This window comes from Opisthorchis viverrini (assembly GCF_000715545.1).
Source record: "Opisthorchis viverrini unplaced genomic scaffold opera_v5_49, whole genome shotgun sequence".
In the NCBI taxonomy this organism is placed as follows: Eukaryota; Metazoa; Platyhelminthes; class Trematoda; order Opisthorchiida; family Opisthorchiidae; genus Opisthorchis; species Opisthorchis viverrini.
The window spans coordinates 1,952,701-1,971,468 of NW_008751705.1; the positions used below are offsets into that span (position 1 = coordinate 1,952,701).

General features: G+C 47.5%; 2 protein-coding genes across 2 annotated transcripts in view; one reads left to right on the forward strand and one right to left on the reverse strand.

Annotated features, from left to right (window-relative positions):
* The window catches only part of T265_03450 (hypothetical protein), a gene marked incomplete at both ends in the record, with an annotated part of 108,787 nt that extends 106,548 nt beyond the window's left edge, over nucleotides 1–2,239 (reverse strand). The window contains one exon of the mRNA XM_009167934.1: nucleotides 1,783–2,239. Coding sequence (XP_009166198.1) covers nucleotides 1,783–2,094 — 312 coding nt within the window. The remainder of the gene's footprint in view (nucleotides 1–1,782) is intronic.
* Nucleotides 1–15,742, forward strand: part of T265_03452 (hypothetical protein) — a gene marked incomplete at both ends in the record, with an annotated part of 18,249 nt that extends 2,507 nt beyond the window's left edge. The window contains 4 exons of the mRNA XM_009167936.1: nucleotides 2,943–3,149; nucleotides 3,713–3,770; nucleotides 9,392–9,506; nucleotides 15,437–15,742. Coding sequence (XP_009166200.1) covers nucleotides 2,943–3,149; nucleotides 3,713–3,770; nucleotides 9,392–9,506; nucleotides 15,437–15,742 — 686 coding nt within the window. The remainder of the gene's footprint in view (nucleotides 1–2,942; nucleotides 3,150–3,712; nucleotides 3,771–9,391; nucleotides 9,507–15,436) is intronic.
* Nucleotides 15,743–18,768: the final 3,026 nt, after the last annotated feature.

Genomic DNA, 18,768 nt, shown 5'->3' on the forward strand with positions numbered 1-18,768 from the left:
ACCGGATCAGAAAGCCTGTCATACGAATGCAACTGAACCCACAACTCCAGTTGTACGAGCAATGACTTCAAAGGGGAGGTGTTAGGAGGCACTCCTACGAACATATTGCTCACATTTCTCTCTCTATATTTCAGCCTTTCATTGGACTGTTTGTTCCATTCCATTCCTGATTCTTCGAATCTCGATATTGGCTGTTCAGTTGCCGCAGTATAATTTCCTCAAGGCTTTTTGTCTTCTCAATTTCGTGTGTAACTGACAAGGTTGATTGACTGATTAGTAGAGAATATAACGGTCCCGAAAACGTCGCTCGTCTCGACAAGCAAATAATCGCAAAGGAGCTGGGAAGGCAATGTTCTAGATGGCATGCATTTAATTACTCAAGGCTTATCACTCCTGTTCAAAAGCGGAACTAGTCACACTTTCCATGTATTCGGGGCGTTCATATTTACACGACCTTTATGCTTGACAATTCGGGTGGTTATTTCTGGCTGCTTGTCTTTTAAATGCAAAAGCACAGTGAGACAGTAAGATTGGAAAAAAACGCACAGTAGCCTGCGTTGGAGAGATGGGTCGAAGCATAGTTGGGACAACTTTAATGTGCCCCAAGGAAACTGATGCGGGAGCACGTGTTGAGTGAGGCGGTATATCGACTTTTCCTGTATTTCAGCCTTCCTGCTTCCTTGGAGTTACACGGCACGCAGGCACCAAAAAATGTTACAGCTGAACGATTGTCTTTTAGTGGTCTACTGTTGAAGAGGTTGGGTAAACTGCGCAACCAGACACTTGTTCCAAACGATGCTTATCAGTCGTTGACGGTTTAATGAGGATTTTTTCAGTGGACAGTGTATGACGGACAGCAGACCCTAAGTTAAGACTCATGGTTCCGTTCAGCACAGTCCCACCAAAGCGCACACCCGCTTCGTTTCGCCGGACAGTTGTACATGAAATAATATTCTCAGGAATAACTAAATTAAGTGTATATTTAGCAAGTTCCGACAAAACTGTAAGAGATTAGTAGTATCGTTCAGCTGTAGTCCCTTTTCAGTGCCTAGCTGTCATGCCACCCGAAGGAAGCATGAGGGATGGGATACTGCCGAGTTGCACAAGCCTAGACAGGGGAAGTCGAGGAGGTCGGGTTCAAACTACGGACCTTCAGGTCAGTAAATTTGCGCCTTAACCACTGAGCCATCTGAGACAAGGTAAAGTGGTTCGTTAACATTGGCTTGCGGGAACGAAATTAACGACAGTAAACTAAGACTGTTTTGATACCAGCTACAGATTCACCCAGTGGTAACTGCATGCTGAAGTCCTAACCAGTTGGACAAGTGAAATACTGAGGTCATGTAAATTTGTTATTGGCATAGCTCTCGGTGCAGTGGTCGATTTAACGCGTGAAGTAAGTGTGGCCTCGTTCTTCTACTTTTGTAAGTTCTTGGAAGCTGCAAGCCCGGTGATGTGTTCAGCAATCATCAGGCTGCTTGGCTGGGAGTGTGACCTGTAGGAGTGCAATTCTACATCCTGTGTCCCTTTAGTTCGGGAGTGGCCATCATAGCACTGGTTAATTCTATGTATGTGTGTGTGTGCGAACTGGCCAGTGTTACCACATTACTTCGATTACTGACATATGTATTTCTTATCCAGCTCCTGTAACGAGACCATGATCTATCCAAACAACCACTGACGCTGTTCACACCATATTTTCTATTATTTGGGAGAGGTCTTTTGAAAAATAAATACCTCCCAGACATGGCAGTAGAAGTACTAGATAGAAAACACACTTACTTGCAGAGTCTCAATTGAATGAATATTTTCTCTACATTGCGTTGCAACTTTATCGCTTCCTGTTTTGATTATATACTCCAAAAGCACCAATGCCTTATACACATGACGCCAGTTTTTGCTTTTGTCGTTCAGTCGTCGCCAAATCATTTGCATTATTTCTGTGAATGCCATTACATTGTGCGTCTTGTCAGCGATTTCCGCCATCAGCGTACTGCTCGGGCCCCAAGGATCATTGGACGTAGCCTCCCGAACCTTCCTTTCCGCGTCCGTATAGTTGTGGACCACATTTTTGATGTGCCGATGAATTGGCATGTTCCAAGGCTCAGGGCCAAATTAACCAGGGGCCGCGAGAGACTGAGAAGGAGGAACTTTCCACAGATAGAGTTATTCCAGAGTCGTTCTGCTATGAAATGTTGACTTGGGCCCTAACAAGCTCCCGAGAGGACGAAAACACACTGGAATTAGAAAGAGATGAGGTGAAGCTAGGACACTGCTTACTGTGGCAAAAATGTGCACTGTTGTCTCCAAACGACCACCCAGACCACCGCACCACAACAGTGGTAGCCAGTACTGAAAACCGGTGCCCCACTGCAGTGCGTGGGCAGTCACGGAACCAGTTCGCTTTCAGACAGCAGATTACAGTTGCAAACAAGTGTAGAAAAAGCTCCGTAAACCTCTGACTCGACAGCACTGAACTAGGGTGGCTTAGCGACTAATTTCATTTGGCAGTTGAAACGGGGTGAATCCTGGGTGAATCTCGAATGCTTCTAGGATGAGGAACACGTGAATCAGCCTGCACATGTCTAGAGATAGCGCAGGATATTGCACCCGATGTCTAAATGAGTGTCAGACGACTGCAAATATTTCTACTATACTAGGCTGGTTCTAGTTCACTTTCCCATCGTCCTCTTCTTCGCTCACCAGGATGCTGCTTCTTCAAGCACATTGGCGTGGTTGTACAGTGGTGTGCTGGAAGTGTTCCCGATGGAAATCACAAAGCATTTAGAAAAGAGAGCATGCTGAAGTGCCGTGGGAATCGGTAAAAATTAGGCTGGACTAGGCCACAAAGGTTGACGATAGATCTGTTCACTGTCCATTGCCACTAGCTGCAATATCCACAGTTAACTCAGCCTCAACACTTTTCAAACCCCGTCGCCCAGTGTATTCGACAGTCTTTAACGTTCACACTCTGAAACAAGCTGGACAACACATAGCTCCTGCATGTTCGCTGGACTCGCTTTCTGTTGATGTGTGCTATCTGCCTGTTTGCAACGAGGACTCAAGACCCTCCACTTCGGTTCGCGCTCGCTGCCGGTTGTACACCTCCACTGATCCAGAAGCCACTGCAGTTGGTCCTGCCGAGATTGGTAAGTTTCTGAGCCGCAGAGCTGAAGGGCTCCCGGTTGAATGGTTGCCTGTTGATGGTCGCCTTTGTGACGTTCATTGGGCGAGGTTATCCCGTAAATGCGCCGATAATCTCCGCCTGTTTATCGTATCTGATTACGCCCCAACAGACTGCAGTTCTAGTACACTCAGACAGTTCGTACTTCACTTTGAGCGTCTTGTTACGGTGGGCGAATAGCTCAGATAATTTTGTGGTTATCGGCGGCATGGATGTTAAAGTAAGTGAACTTCGCTTTCCCGGAGCTCTACTGGGTGATCGTGTATCACTGTCGGGCAGCGGCAGAAGCTTGATGCAGTGAGGTGCTAACTACAAACAGTTTCTGGTCAGTACTATCTTCAGAAACAACCAAAACGCTTAGCCACATGGTGCACCGCTCATGCGAATCAGCCTCCACCAGAGATAGACCACATCTGCATCAGCTGTGTGTGGCATGGGCTAACCAATGATTGTCCGTCGTTCTGGAACACCATTGTGGATCCGTTTTACGCTTTCGTTCATTACTACTTTTCATTGCGCCTTTGGCAGCGCGCAAGACGCGCACACTTCGCTTAACCACTGAGAAGCTCTCGGATCCTGATGCAAAGTAAGTCCATAAAAATCACCCACTGAAGTCCGTTTCGAACGAGACGGGTTATGGTACTGTCTGCAAACCTCCAAGACGCTGGGCGCAGCCAACTAGACCTAAGCGCTGGATCTCGGGCAACACTAAAACTGCTCAAAGCTTGGAAACGTATTCTCCATGGTTGAAGATATGTTACCACTAAATGAACTGTCAGAATGCATGCATGACGGCATGATATCAGTATTCAACACCGATGCTTCACAGCCGTACAATCATGATTCATTGGAAAGCCTTATTCTAAAGAAAAGAATAGAGGTGGATGGGGAAGGAATTTAGTGCTAGCTTACTACAATCATTCCGAGGTTCCTGCACCTCCAGACATTCACTCAGGTGGAAAAGAGCATCCGCGAAGTGGAGAACTTTGTTGGACCCAGAAACATGAAGAGGTGGAAGAGGCAGAAACTGTGAATATGCGTAAAGTATTCCAGCTGGTATACACCAAGGGCCCATAGAAGCTTCTGGTAAACGAAGCGGTCACTGATAACAACGGCTTAGTTATCTGTGAAAAGGACAGGACCCTAAATTTATGGGCTGAATACTTTCGAAACCCATTAAACTGGTCGCTTGCAATTCCTCAGCAGGATTCTCAACTGGCAGCATCATCAAAGACAGCAAAATCAGTGTTGACACTAATGCTTCCCCGTTTCACAACTGGCAACGCAGCCCCGGAATGACTGCATTTTGAAGGTACAAGGCACATGTCGACAATAAATAATAAAAATCGTCCAGCTACAGCAGCCTTTCGGTGCGCAACTGCCATACCATCGGAAGGAAGCACGAGGGCTGGGATACTGCCAGGATGTCCAAGCCTAGACAGGGGAAGTCGAGATACAGAGGCCAGACTCGAACCACGCACTTTTCGGTCAGTAAATTGGCGCTCTAAAATGCTTCCCCGTTTCACAACTGGCAACGCAGCCCCGGACAATGACTTTGAAACGCCACGGCTTCAGAAACAAGTAAATGTCTTGTGATCCTTCAAGCGTCACTGCGCTGTTGGTTCTGACGAACTCCCATCCACTGTGTTCAAAAATAGAGGTAAATTCTATAGTGTGTGCAAGGGTATCTTATCTGTGTGTGGACAGAAGAGGCTGCTCCAACCAACTAGGGCGAGTCAGAAGCGGTCTCTGAAAGAGAAAAGAAAGCGTTCAGCTGTAGCACTCTTCCGGTGCCTAGCTGCCATGCCACCCGAAGGAAGCACGAGGGCTGGGATACTGCCAGGTTTCCCAAGCCTAGACAGGGGAAGTCGAGTGGCGGAGGTCGGATTCGAACCACGGACCTTCCGGTCAGTAAATTCACGCTCTAACCACTTGGGCCGTCTCGCGGTCTCTGATGTCAGACGGGATGCTCGAAATGAGTGTGGCAATCACAAAGGGGTTAGCTCGACCCTCGTTACCTTCCTGGTCTCACGACAGTGTGTGATAACGGGATCCGAGAACCGAGAGCAGGCTTCCGGTCCATAGGGGCTATGTGGATCACATCTGCATACTCTGTCAAGTGCTATAGCAACTGCATGCGTATAGGCGCCCCATAACATTGGTATTTCTTGACCTTAGGAGCATTTTTCGATTCTGTCGACTGCTTTTTTTCACGTGCTTGTGCAGATGTTGGGAGGACTACCTTCAGACGAACAAATCCAATTTACTAACGATTTGTCTTGTATACTGAAACCGTTTCTACAGTTCAGCCTCTCACTGACATCCTATTGGACTGTTAGCTCTTGTTATATCCAAGTTCAGTTGAATTCCATACCACGGAACGATCCACTTGTTTGCAGTATAACTTCTCCGACTCGGTGAACTAACGTGTCTGACTGATACATTATCAGAGGATATAACACCGGAAGTTCGTGAACGATCCATTGTTTGCAGTATAACTTCTCCGACTCGGTGAACTAACGTGTCTGACTGATACATTATCAGAGGATATAACACCGGAAGTTCGTGAATATCACACGCTCTCAATAGCCACATACTTGTCGGGATGTGAGTAACGTTCAGCTGTAGCACCCTTCCGGTGACTAGCTGCCATGCCACCCGAAGTAAGCACAAGGGCTGGGATACTGCCAGGTTGCCCAAGCCTAGACATCATAATCATCATTGTCAGCTGTAATAACCGCGTACTCGTCGTAGTGGTTGCAGCTGCCGTAGTTTCGTTCACCGATGATTTGGGGGAGGGGGTAGGTAGCTGCGCATTGCAGGCGCGAGCTGGTAAGTTGGTGCATAAATCCAGCACTGTCAGTGGGCTGTCAAGTGGGGGGTGGAAAAGGAGCTACGCATTGAAGGCAATAGCTTTGATGCACGAGCGCCACTGAGGGCGCGACTGGGCCATGTCTGACAATGTCTCCAGCCATTGATGTGGCCCGTCTCGGGGTCCCCATCCAGGAAGACGGCAGTGACCAGCACAGCTGGTTTTGCTGGTAATGGCTTTCATACTTAGCAACGAAGCCACTGTTTGATCGCCTGTGGCTCTCTTCCACCCTTCACGTAGTTGTGCGAAAAGAGCGCTTCGAGGAATTCGGTCGACTGGCATACGCAGCACGTGGCCAAGCCAGCGCAACCGGTGCAGTGTGATCAGTTCATCTAGGTCATCTAGTTCATCAGCCTAGACAGGGCATGTGAGTGCATGAGGAGCTCTCCAAAAGCTTTCCTACAAGCAGTGGTGTCCAACAAGGATGTCTGCTCTGCATTTTTGTTTGATTCCGTTATCGAACAGATAATAAGGCGAACACCGGAAGGTCTCCGAACCCCCCTGTTCTGATCGTTCCGAGCATGCACTACTTGAAAAACTGACCGGAGCCATTCAGTCCTTCGGGATGTGCTTCATGTCCGCATGTCGTTCAGCTCTAACACCCTTTCGGTGTCTAGCAGTCATGTCACCTAAAGGAAACAATAGGGGTGGAATACTGCCGAGTTGCTCCGCACTCCTGGATCGTTTTCCGCGTGATCCACAGGGAGACGCTGTCAAATGAAATCAATAGCGTCCCTGTTGTCAGTTTTTTAATCCGGAATGTCTGAGTTTTTGTAGATGAAGGCACCTCCGAATGAATCTGGTTCTCTAGTGATAATAATAATAATAATAGTAAGAAGAATAAAATCCATCAGCTGTAGCACCCTTTCGGTGCCTAAATGCATTGCCGCCCGAAGGAAGCACGAGGGCCGGGATACTGCCGGGTTACCCAAGCCCAGACAGGGGGTCGGGAGGCAAAGGTCGGGTTCGAACCTTCCAGTCAGCAGATTCGAACCCTAACCACTGGGCCATCTCGCCCCCGCCTGAGTTCTTTCCTCATCAACTTTCTTACTTTGCTTGATAAGGCTTTCAAATAATCATTGTTTTATTGCAGCAAAGCGTCCGTTTTGAACCTTGACGTTATGCTGTCGGTGATGATGGTGACGACAGCAAATCATTTTTATACGGTACTAACTTCCAGTATGACCGTAGTCTGGCAACATGGGACCCTCCAACAGCAAAGCATCAAGGGATCTAAATAGATCAAGTCGCCACAAGCTACCAGTAGCGCACTAACTGAAGCTCCTTTTGGGATGGATCCTGTCTGGTGGCGATTTCCTCTGCGCAAGTAGTAGACGGTTCACTTGAGAACCGACTGGCTCGCTGATCCTTGATTCTGGCAAATTTTTCGGGAGCACTTAGCTCACTTAAAAATGTTCCGTTATAGGATGGCAATTCCTCCTGGAAAGCAGCCGGGGTTTGTCTGCGTCACAACACAGCTCGCTTTACTCCAGAAATGGATCTCACCATGAACCGTAGAATTTTTTAATAGTGGTGTTGATCAAAGACTGAGGATTCAACCTACCATCTTCATAATGCGGCCGAATTCCTCGAACCGTAGAGGGATTCAGCGCAAACAACCCGTCTAAATTATTTTTATGGTCGACAGGGGACAGTTTTTAGTGGTCACAGTTGGAAAATTGCAGCGAATGTGGAACACGCTCCTTAAATTGCAGTATGAAAGATCTTACACTTCCAAAATATGTGTACTTATCGGTAGTTTCAAATAATCCACTCTCTCTTTTGTCAAAGTAGTCTAGTCTCGTTCCCTTTTTCTTCCGAAGTCCATTTCGCGAGCTGTCTTTCGAAAATATTGAGGTATTTGCTCATGAGAGTGTAAAGAGCTGACGCAGACCCTAGAATGGACTAATTCACTGAACTCCTCAACCGCATTGGCCTATTATTGTGTTTTGGGAGATATACTCTAAATAAGAAGTCCAAAAGACTTGCACCTGTGAATTCTGATGTGTCTCAAAGAAGGATGATAGACCCAGGGACAAAAAGTATCCTAGCGTAGATCTCATCGTCACAAAAGAATTTTTCGCTGTGTGCTTTAGTGGTTCAGGCGCAAATCTACTCACCAGGTCTGCGGTTTGACTCCGACCCTGCCATCTCGAATGCTCCCCTCTAGACTTGGACACCCTGGGAGTATCTCGTCTTAGTTCTTCCTTCGGGTGGTGTGGCAGCTGAGCACCGAAAGGTGCTACAACTGAACAGTCATTTATTATCATTCCTTCATCTGAGCGCGTTTCGTCAGCATTTTGCACCAGACGAAGTTGAGACGAATTACGTCCAAGAGACTATGTTGGCTAGATCTTTGTCTTGCGGTACATCCTCGAACGTCGTATCATGTATCAACAGCCATCAACAGCCCGCATCATAGACTTACGCGCTGTCTTTCAGCCCTGCGAATGGCATATCTCTGGCGAAAGGAACCAACCAACAACGATCCTGCTGCGCTCAGACCATGGTTCCTATCCCTGTCTGCGATTAATTTTCCAGAACTTAAAACAGACACTGAAGTTCGACGCCTGTCATCTTCAGCGCCAAACAGGTTTGTCGTAGACTGTTCGTGCATGAATATAACTGATCTCAGGCGCTCAAGTCGCCGCTCTCGAATGCACTGATCGCAGAGTTTTTGCGACATTTAGAGCAATTACGATACCCTACAACAGTTATTTGATCGCTTTCCAAATCCGATCAGACATTAACGTCACGAAGCTTGGATGTTTTTACATCATCATCACCAAGGACAGCAACATCAGGCCGCTCTCGCACTGATCGCAGAGTTTTTGCGACATTTAGAGCAATTACGATACCCTACAACAGTTATTTGATCGCTTTCCAAATCCGATCGATCATTAACGTCACGAAGCTTGGATGTTTTTACATCATCATCACCAAGGACAGCAACATCAGCGTTGCCACTGATGCTTCACTGCCGTACAACCACAAGGTTTGTCTAGTTTATATATATATATATATAAACTAGACAAACCTTGTGGTTGTACGGCAGTGAAGCATCAGTGGCAACGCTGATGTTGCTGTCCTTGGTGATGATGATGTAAAAACATCCAAGCTTCGTGACGTTAATGTCTGATCGGATTTGGAAAGCGATCAAATAACTGTTGTAGGGTATCGTAATTGCTCTAAATGTCGCAAAAACTCTGCGATCAGTGCATTCGAGAGCGGCGACTTGAGCGCCTGAGATCAGTTATATTCATGCACGAACAGTCTACGACAAACCTGTTTGGCGCTGAAGATGACAGGCGTCGAACTTCAGTGTCTGTTTTAAGTTCTGGAAAATTAATCGCAGACAGGGATAGGAACCATGGTCTGAGCGCAGCAGGATCGTTGTTGGTTGGTTCCTTTCGCCAGAGATGTGCCATTCGCAGGGCTGAAAGACAGCGCGTAAGTCTATGATGCGGGCTGTTGATGGCTGTTGATACATGATACGACGTTCGAGGATGTACCGCAAGACAAAGATCTAGCCAACATAGTCTCTTGGACGTAATTCGTCTCAACTTCGTCTGGTGCAAAATGCTGACGAAACGCGCTCAGATGAAGGAATGATAATAAATGACTGTTCAGTTGTAGCACCTTTCGGTGCTCAGCTGCCACACCACCCGAAGGAAGAACTAAGACGAGATACTCCCAGGGTGTCCAAGTCTAGAGGGGAGCATTCGAGATGGCAGGGTCGGAGTCAAACCGCAGACCTGGTGAGTAGATTTGCGCCTGAACCACTAAAGCACACAGCGAAAAATTCTTTTGTGACGATGAGATCTACGCTAGGATACTTTTTGTCCCTGGGTCTCTCATCCTTCTTTGAGACACATCAGAATTCACAGGTGCAAGTCTTTTGGTCTTCTTATTTAGAGGATATCTCCCAAAACACGATAATAGGCCAATGCGGTTGAGGAGTTCAGTGAATTAGTCCATTCTAGGGTCTGCGTCAGCTCTTTACACTCTCATGAGCAAATACCTCAATATTTTCGAAAGACAGCTCGCGAAATGGACTTCGGAAGAAAAAGGGAACGAGACTAGACTACTTTGACAAAAGAGAGAGTGGATTATTTGAAACTACCGATAAGTACACATATTTTGGAAGTGTAAGATCTTTCATACTGCAATTTAAGGAGCGTGTTCCACATTCGCTGCAATTTTCCAACTGTGACCACTAAAAACTGTCCCCTGTCGACCATAAAAATAATTTAGACGGGTTGTTTGCGCTGAATCCCTCTACGGTTCGAGGAATTCGGCCGCATTATGAAGATGGTAGGTTGAATCCTCAGTCTTTGATCAACACCACTATTAAAAAATTCTACGGTTCATGGTGAGATCCATTTCTGTTGTGACGCAGACAAACCCCGGCTGCTTTCCAGGAGGAATTGCCATCCTATAACGGAACATTTTTAAGTGAGCTAAGTGCTCCCAGTGTTGCTCGCCCTGCATCACACTCAGCTACAGCCTCTGCACGTCCGAGTTTAGTTACAACCCTAAACACTTCAAAGTCTGTTTTCAAACCTCGAAAGCCTGTCTATTTAGCCACCTTGAATGTTCGCACGCTGTTTTTACATCATGCACGGCCAAATTTCCCAGCAACAGTGCGGTTTTGGTTTTCCAGCAAATGGGCTCAACTATGCTAGCAATCGGTGTTCGCCAAAGTTAAACATGCAATATGCATGAGGTGATGGCATGAAACCAGTTGAGATTGAGGCCCATATACGTCTACCCTCTTTTTGCTTTATGTACGGCCGTCACACCTGGACGGTAGGCGTCAGTGGTCGTTACAGGTTGGAATTCTTCGATCAGTGATACCTGCGCTTTCCTGGTCATCATCAAAATCAGTGCTGACAATGATGCTTCATTGCCGTAAAACCACAAAGCTCACCTAATTGAAGGTATGTTCAGAGTACGTTATGAAGCATGACTGCATTTTGAAGGTACAAGGCACATGTCGACAATAAATAATAAAAATCGTCCAGCTACAGCAGCCTTTCGGTGCGCAACTGCCATACCATCGGAAGGAAGCACGAGGGCTGGGATACTGCCAGGATGTCCAAGCCTAGACAGGGGAAGTCGAGATACAGAGGCCAGACTCGAACCACGCACTTTTCGGTCAGTAAATTGGCGCTCTAATACCGAGGCTTCTTATAAATGTCGAAAGACGGTGAAATTGTGGTAAGGTTATTCAACAGATCTTATGCTGCGCATTCGTGCTCAAAAATGAAGGCAATGTCATTCGCGTATTCCTGACCGACAAGGTTCGTCCCAGCAACAACTTCCCAGCCATCGCCTCATCATTTCATCAATGGCGTAGTTGAACAAGAATGGAGACTGGACATCATTGTGGGGCATCACATTTTGTAGGCAAGTGGTTATGGAGCTCACTATATGCTCGCACACGGCCCGAAGTATGTGAACACAAAAACAGGATTACATTCACGAACTTCTCAGGCACGCACTGCTTATCAAGTGTAGTTAACAGCATCGACCGATCGAAAGAACCGAAAGCACTCATGAAGTCAAGGAATACCAAGATTGAGGGTTCCTTGTACACATGACATTGCTCTAACATCTGACGGTGTGATCGACGTAGCATTTCCGCAGATGAAACACCGCTTGATAATTGCGGGTGAAGGATTCACGTGTGCGTATTATTATACTCACCCTATATAGTCGTACTGAACCTTTGTATGTACAATTCAGCTCGTCCATGCTTGTTCTTAGATAAGTAAAACGCACCTTATCCTCGAAAACCCGGACTCTGTTCTGCCTCGTTCTTGGACTCATTCTGAAAAACTCACTCACGTTAGACAATGAAGAGTCAGTGACGCCAGAAGCCTTTTTGAAGCTGGAGTCAAACTGTAAACTCTGTGATTTCCACACTCACTGCGAGTACCCTTTTTAAAAATGGGCACTATTATCGACTCGGCCCAGTTATCTGGAACTGTCTCTTCCTCCGAGATGGACCAGAATAGGCTAGACGGGCACTGGCTGAGAAACCCACCACCATCCTTGAAGAGAACAGGTTGAAGGTCGTCAGGGCCAGGAGCACGATGACCCTTGAGTAGAAATATACACTCAGACACGGCAGTGAAGCATCGGTGTTGAACACTGATGTCATGCTATCGATGGTGATGATGATGATGATGACTCAGACACTTCTAAGGTTGAAGGCGACTCTGTATTCAGTCTACCTCTTTATTGAAGACCAGGATTCCTGATTGGAGGTAGCAGGCAACTGTTCGAAGCATTGGGCCCAGTGATCCACACACTCCTTTTTGCTAGACATTTGAGAACGATTCTGACCCCTGATAGTTTCGCTGACAAGAGACTTCTGATGACCAGTAAAACGAACTGAAAGGAAAAGCCCGCGGACGTTTCTAACACTTTTGCGTCTTCTTCGGTCTTTTCTGGGCTATATCACAAACCGAAGGTGCGGCACTGAGTAGTACTGGATATCTGTTCCCAATAACCGCTCATATCCGACAAGGGAAAGTCCGGCAGGTGTCTGATGAGCAGGTTTGAGTCCACCAGCTACTAAATAGCTAAGTGAGGTGTGCGCGTTTGGCGTACACCTGAAAAGAGCAATGAAGAGCAGCTGCACACAAGTGCATGGCCGAAGTCCACGCTAGTTTTCCAGAAGAATAAACCAAAGAATTTATCAGAAACAAGCATACTGGTTCCAGCTGCTAGTCTCGATCACCGGGAAGTGGAAAAGTGTGGGACATGCAGCCAAGCCTTTGAGGTGATGCAATGTTAGATTAGTTAGGAAACTAGGTGTCCAATAAGTTGAAGGGGCTTTCGCTCAGCCGCATATTACAACGCTCACCCTGGCAAACCCTGCTACAGAGGCCTAAGCATCACCAGAGATGCGCAGCCGGAACCTCAAACAGAGCGAGGGAGCAGTCAGTCCAGTTACAGTACCTGTATTCAGTAACTTTGTCTCCGAAAAACAGCATACATCAATGCAGAGCAAATCCGGTGTACGAGCAAGAGTCACTAGTCCTGCTGGTTGCAGTGTGAGAACAACAAATTAGACAGGTTTCCGGGTTTTGCAAAGACTTCAGTGTTTGGGGTTTTAATAAAGTCTGACTGCGAAGCTGCAGCTGCGCATGATGCACGGCGAACAAACGGTCAGTCCTAGTGCAGGGATTAGGAGTGCTAAAACTGGGAAGAAGTAGGGTGGAAGAGAACGAAAGTGTAAGAAATAGTGTCCGTGGTGGCACGTTTTCGCCTACCCACCCTAGTGTACGCGGCAGGTAGGGCGTCCTGGTTGGAGACACCACGCCATGGCCGATGTGTAACGGTTGCACGTAGGTCGGAATAGTGCCAGGGCTCACAGACCTAGGTAGGACGGTTAGGATCTTCGACCAAACCCTTCGGTTCAAAAGCCTGACTGCAAAGCAGCGATATTTGACACAAAAGCAAGTGCATCACCGCTTTTGTACATGTCGCCACACATGTTCTGACCCCCAAGCTGTAAGATCAGGAGACTGTGTTGGTAAGCCTCATAACCACTGACCAAACCGGCACGAGATTCTGGAAGTATCCCACAAAAACCACTCAGTTTATCACAGTGGACCACAGACACACGGTCAGAGATAAACGGTCATCTCGTTGTGACGGACAGAGGAACAAAGTATGCCAAGCGAACCGCGAACAGGCAGCTAAAGATGTGTGGTCTATCCAGCAGAAACGCGTTCGCTCAGTGCTTCAACAAAACAACCACTATCCAATTCCAGAGGCACGTGACTGGGTTCGTTCAGCTGCAGCACCCTTTCGGTGCCTAACTGCCATGGCACCCGAAGGAAGCACGAGGGCTGGGATACTGCCAGGTTGCCCAGGTCTAGGCAGGGGAAGTCGAGAGACAGAGGTCGGGCTCGAACCACGGACCTTCCGGTCAGTAAATTCGCGCTCTAACCGCTTGAGCGATCTCGCGCGACTGGGTAAGAAAACGGTGAGGGGCAAACTGTTTAATTGCTATCCTTCATTCTGACAGACCACAAGCGACGAAGAAAAAAAGAAAAAGCGATTTGTAGACGACTGCTTAAATTAGGTATCTAACCAAGCTGTAGTTGTCTGTCGCAGCCCGTGACGAAGACCAGCTCGACGTCGTTGTGGATAACAGTTCGTTTGACATCTGGTTTTGACTGACCCTTCACTCACAGAGTGTTAAACCATTCTCGCGTAATCACCGGTCAGGCGTGACCTTACCGTACGAATGCAAGATTGTCGGCTAAAAGAATAACTTTCAATCGCCTGCTGACGATCCAACTCGTAAAATTTGTTTTCAAATGAATGGGCAGAGGCATATGGTGCACACGTGCGACGATGATTTTGTTCGTAAATCCAACTGGCGGAAATAACACCACCGCCTGAACTTATTACGACTGACCGAAAAAATGGGACAAGCCCTGTTACTGAGGGATTCATTGGAAAGCCCCCCATAAGCAACGGGATAGTTGCGCACATCAATAGTTCCACACCCACCTACCCCAGAACGAATGGGGTAAAAAATTTCGGACTACCTGTTTATTACAGAACTGCATGAATACACACCACAAGGGGTACTTTATGCAACAGCTGGAACAACCGAAGCGACATGACCGAAACTAGTTTCGAAACGCGCGCGGGGCACCAAGTACGTTAGGCACGCTCACCAGTTCACCGACTGCTACACAGGACTAAGGGTTGGGTTTGTTGCTGTCGTATAGCAGCTTCGAATCGCCTGGAAGGTACGAGCAAAAAGTGTGAAATTGCTACAAAAGTTTAAGGAGATGGGACTAGTAAACGTAAGTACTCACCAGAGGGACAAAATTATATCCAATGGGTTAGGCAGGCCACGCAAAAAATATCAGACAAAGGGTCAAATAAGCGACGGTTATATGGAAAGAGAAACGCTGTTATTTTGAAACAGCGCGCACCCCACATTTTAGAAGTTTGCTGTGACCATGATTTGCATCGGTATTGTCAACCCATAACACCGAAATATCAAAAATCTGTCCGAGGGTGCAGAAGGTTCTCGTGATATGACAACCAGCTACATGAAGGAGCGTAAGATTGACGAAGCACAGTTCATTGTTAATCAATTAACGGCCAACAAACACCTTCTTAGTTAGCTGCATACTCTCAATGCATGTTACGGCAGTCGAAGATGTCAACAAAGTCTCTCCACCATACTTCCAGCAACCTGATATCCCCAGCTCAACACGGAATTCTCCCACACCCTCTTGCGTGACAAGCATGCTCGCGTTTATGAACAGCTCAACCCAAGCCAAACACGACGGATTCATATCGGATGCCATATTTTTTGACTTCTCAAAAGCATTTAATAGGGTCCCAAACCTACCGCTGCTCCACCAACTCGAGTCTTACGGGATTCAAGGAAAAATCCTTTGCTGGATCAAGGCGTTCTTATCGTACAGATCATTCCGAGTGAGAATAGGCTAGACCTACTCCTCTCCAGCGTCGGTCCCCATCGGACTTCCTCAAGGATCCGTCCTGAGAGCACTGCTGTTTCTGATCTACGTCAACGACTTCCCAGATGTTCTTGCGAGCCATGTCTACTTTGTGCAGACGACTTGAAATCCTGGAGTTCCAATTCCACTGCCTTCAAAATGGATGTAGACGCTGCCAAGTAATGGTCATTGGACTGGCACCTTCCTCTGAATGACGAAAAGTGCGTCCATATGTCGTTTGGAGGGGATTCAGCGAATGCCTATGTTACGCATGGTGAAGAATGACCAGAAACCATCATGGGGATAGACGCCACAAAGGATTTGGGCATCTGGGTCTCCTCAAACATTTCCTTCTCACTGAACCGTGAGAAATCGGCCCAAAAGGCGCCTTCGTACGGACGGTCCGAACCCCTTTCTCCCGTATTACTCGCATGGACTTCCAAATACTCTATGGGGCTTACGTCAAACGGCTCCTGGAGTACGCCAACCAAGCTGTCTATTCAGGACGCACGAAAGACGTCGCCCTCATCGAGCGTGTCCAGCGGGCCGCTACGAGAATGGTTACCGGCCCCAATACGGTGGACTACGAAACGTGTCTCGCGATGATTGATCTCTCCCCCCCCGGCGTACCGTCGCCACCTTACTTATGCCCTGTTTGAGCAAAGCTTGGCAAACAGGTCTTTCAAGATCAGATCACACACATTCATCAGACAAAATTTTTTCTCATTTCGGGTAGCAGGTGCGTGGAATGACCTTCCTCCGACGGTTGTTCACGCTCTTACAACCCAATTTAAAGCACTATTTGACACTTATTTATGCGAATCCTCGTGCTGGCGATCATACTGCTCCGTGCTGAGTACATGAAAACCGGTGCTATACCCTTTTTTCACTAGTGCCTCTCAGGTGAACGACAGCCACTGACCGACAAGAACGAATGCGCCCCGAGAAACTTGGGCAGTATCCTCGATCACGTGTATCAATCCGTGAATCCGTGATTCAGAGCTACTGACAAAATGACGCCCGCGCCTCCCCACTAAAGCGCTTTCTGTGTGTCGAACACCTTAGTAAACCTGTCGTCATAGCGCTCTCTCCACAACTAACCCCCCCGCGCTCCACCATTCATTATTCACTTACGAAGTTGGCCACACTACCTACTGGCCACATTACCCACATACCCTGATCCCGCTAGCAATCTTTCTGTCGTTCAAATCAACGCCCACTCTCTTACCCAAATTGAACTACATCCAAGCTATCTCTACTATAGCTCGTCGACCCTTCATTTGCATCACAGAGACATGGGCCTCTCCTAGCACACCTGATGCCCTTATCTCCCTTACGGGACACACTATCTTCCGTTCCGATCGTTCCCATCGCCGGGAAGATGACTGCCTCATATGCGCCGGAACTGAAATGGAAGTCTCCACCACTGATCATAAACTACTGGCGGACACTCCAGAGTCTGTTTGGCTTTCTGCCTGTCGGGCTAATCCGCCGTTCACCCTCGGGCGTTTTTACATGCCCCCTCCACACTCCGTTAGCTCGATTAATGGTCTACCAACGCCTCTTGTTACACTCAAGCTCTATCCCACACAAACAAACTGATTTTTCGGGATCTCAACATTCCTGAGATTGCCTGGTCTCAACAAACCCCCTTTGTGTCTTCCGCCACTGCTCGCCCAACTTAATGTCGAACCTTGTCCCAGTTTGTAAGGCAACCGACACGCGGTGCCCACACCCTGGACATTGCCCGTGTCAACGGCTATCTGTGTCCCACCGCTGCAGTTGGGCCGAAGTTTCCTGACAGTGACAATTGCATTGTAACTCGCAAACTGGTATTCTACCTTCAGCTACTCGTCCTCTCTTAACTTCTTTCATCCTTTCTGCGGACATTCTTGAAGCCTTTGCAATTTCATTGCGCCATAAGACCTGGTACGATTCCTCGCTCTCTGGTGGCTAACATCTTTTACGGAAACCTACTATAATAATCATATCTAGTTGCTCCCACACGAGCTTTCTATGCTTCTGGTTGCCATCCAGCCACACGATTACCTGCTATACGCCATAAATTTAGGAAGTAGCGTAGGCTCTTCCTTGAATCCCATGATCGTTCCCTTCTTATTGTAATAAACAAACTTATGACTGATATCACCACGGTCAAACTCGAACCTGAAAAGCGTGAGGAACAAACCGCCGTAGCCCATTTTCTACAGCCTGAGATGCTGGGACGCCTCTTTCGCCGGCGTTGCTTCTCACATTCATCGGCATTTTCAAATATTGTGGCCGCTGACAGGAAGCCTCTCTCTGACCCTGCTGATATTGTGGAACCATTAAACCTCTACTTCGCTAGCTGCTATGTTCCCCCGTCGACTCTGTCTACTTATTGCTCCCCACCTGGATATGTAGTGACGACATATGCTAACGAGACAAGCCCCAACCTCTGTACACTCTGTTAGATTGTCTGACATAACTTCGTCCCTCGCCCGCCTTGAACACTCCAGCTTTCCAGGAACTGACGGCATCCCTTCGCTTATCTTAAAAGCTGGTGGCCCGGACGTACCCACCCTCATCCTTAGTCTCTTCAATATCTCCCTTATCACTGGAACAGTCCCTACTCAGTGGAAGCACTCTACGATTGTCTAACACGAACTGCTCTAGCCAGCTGTCGTGACATCCACCATACCTGCCTACTCCTCCGAACCCTAGAGTTCCCCATCAAAATCCCTGCCATGGACCACCTGCTTACCACCAAAACCCTTAGCAATCGGCAGTATGGGTTTATGGCATGGTAGTCAGCTAACACAGGCCAGGTTGATTTCTTCAATCATATTTTGTTTGCCCACGATACAGCACTGTGTATTACGCTTATTTATCTTGATATTCGCAAGGCATTCGACCAAATTCCCCACGGTGCACTCCTCAACAAATTACGAGCTGCGGGGATTGGCGGCCTACTACTGCGATGGTTCGCTTCTTACCTCACTGGTAGAACCCAGACCACCAGAATCGGGGATCTCTGCTCCTCAGCCCTCCTCATTACCAGTGGAAGTATTCAGAGTAGTGCGCTTGGCCCTCTACTGTTCTTACTATACGTTAACAACGTCACCGATTCGATCACCCATGGATCCCCTTTTATATTTGCTGATGACATTAAGATAGCTTATACGTTTAAGGCCAGGGATTCTGTTTCTACCTTGCTAACATTCAGCCTG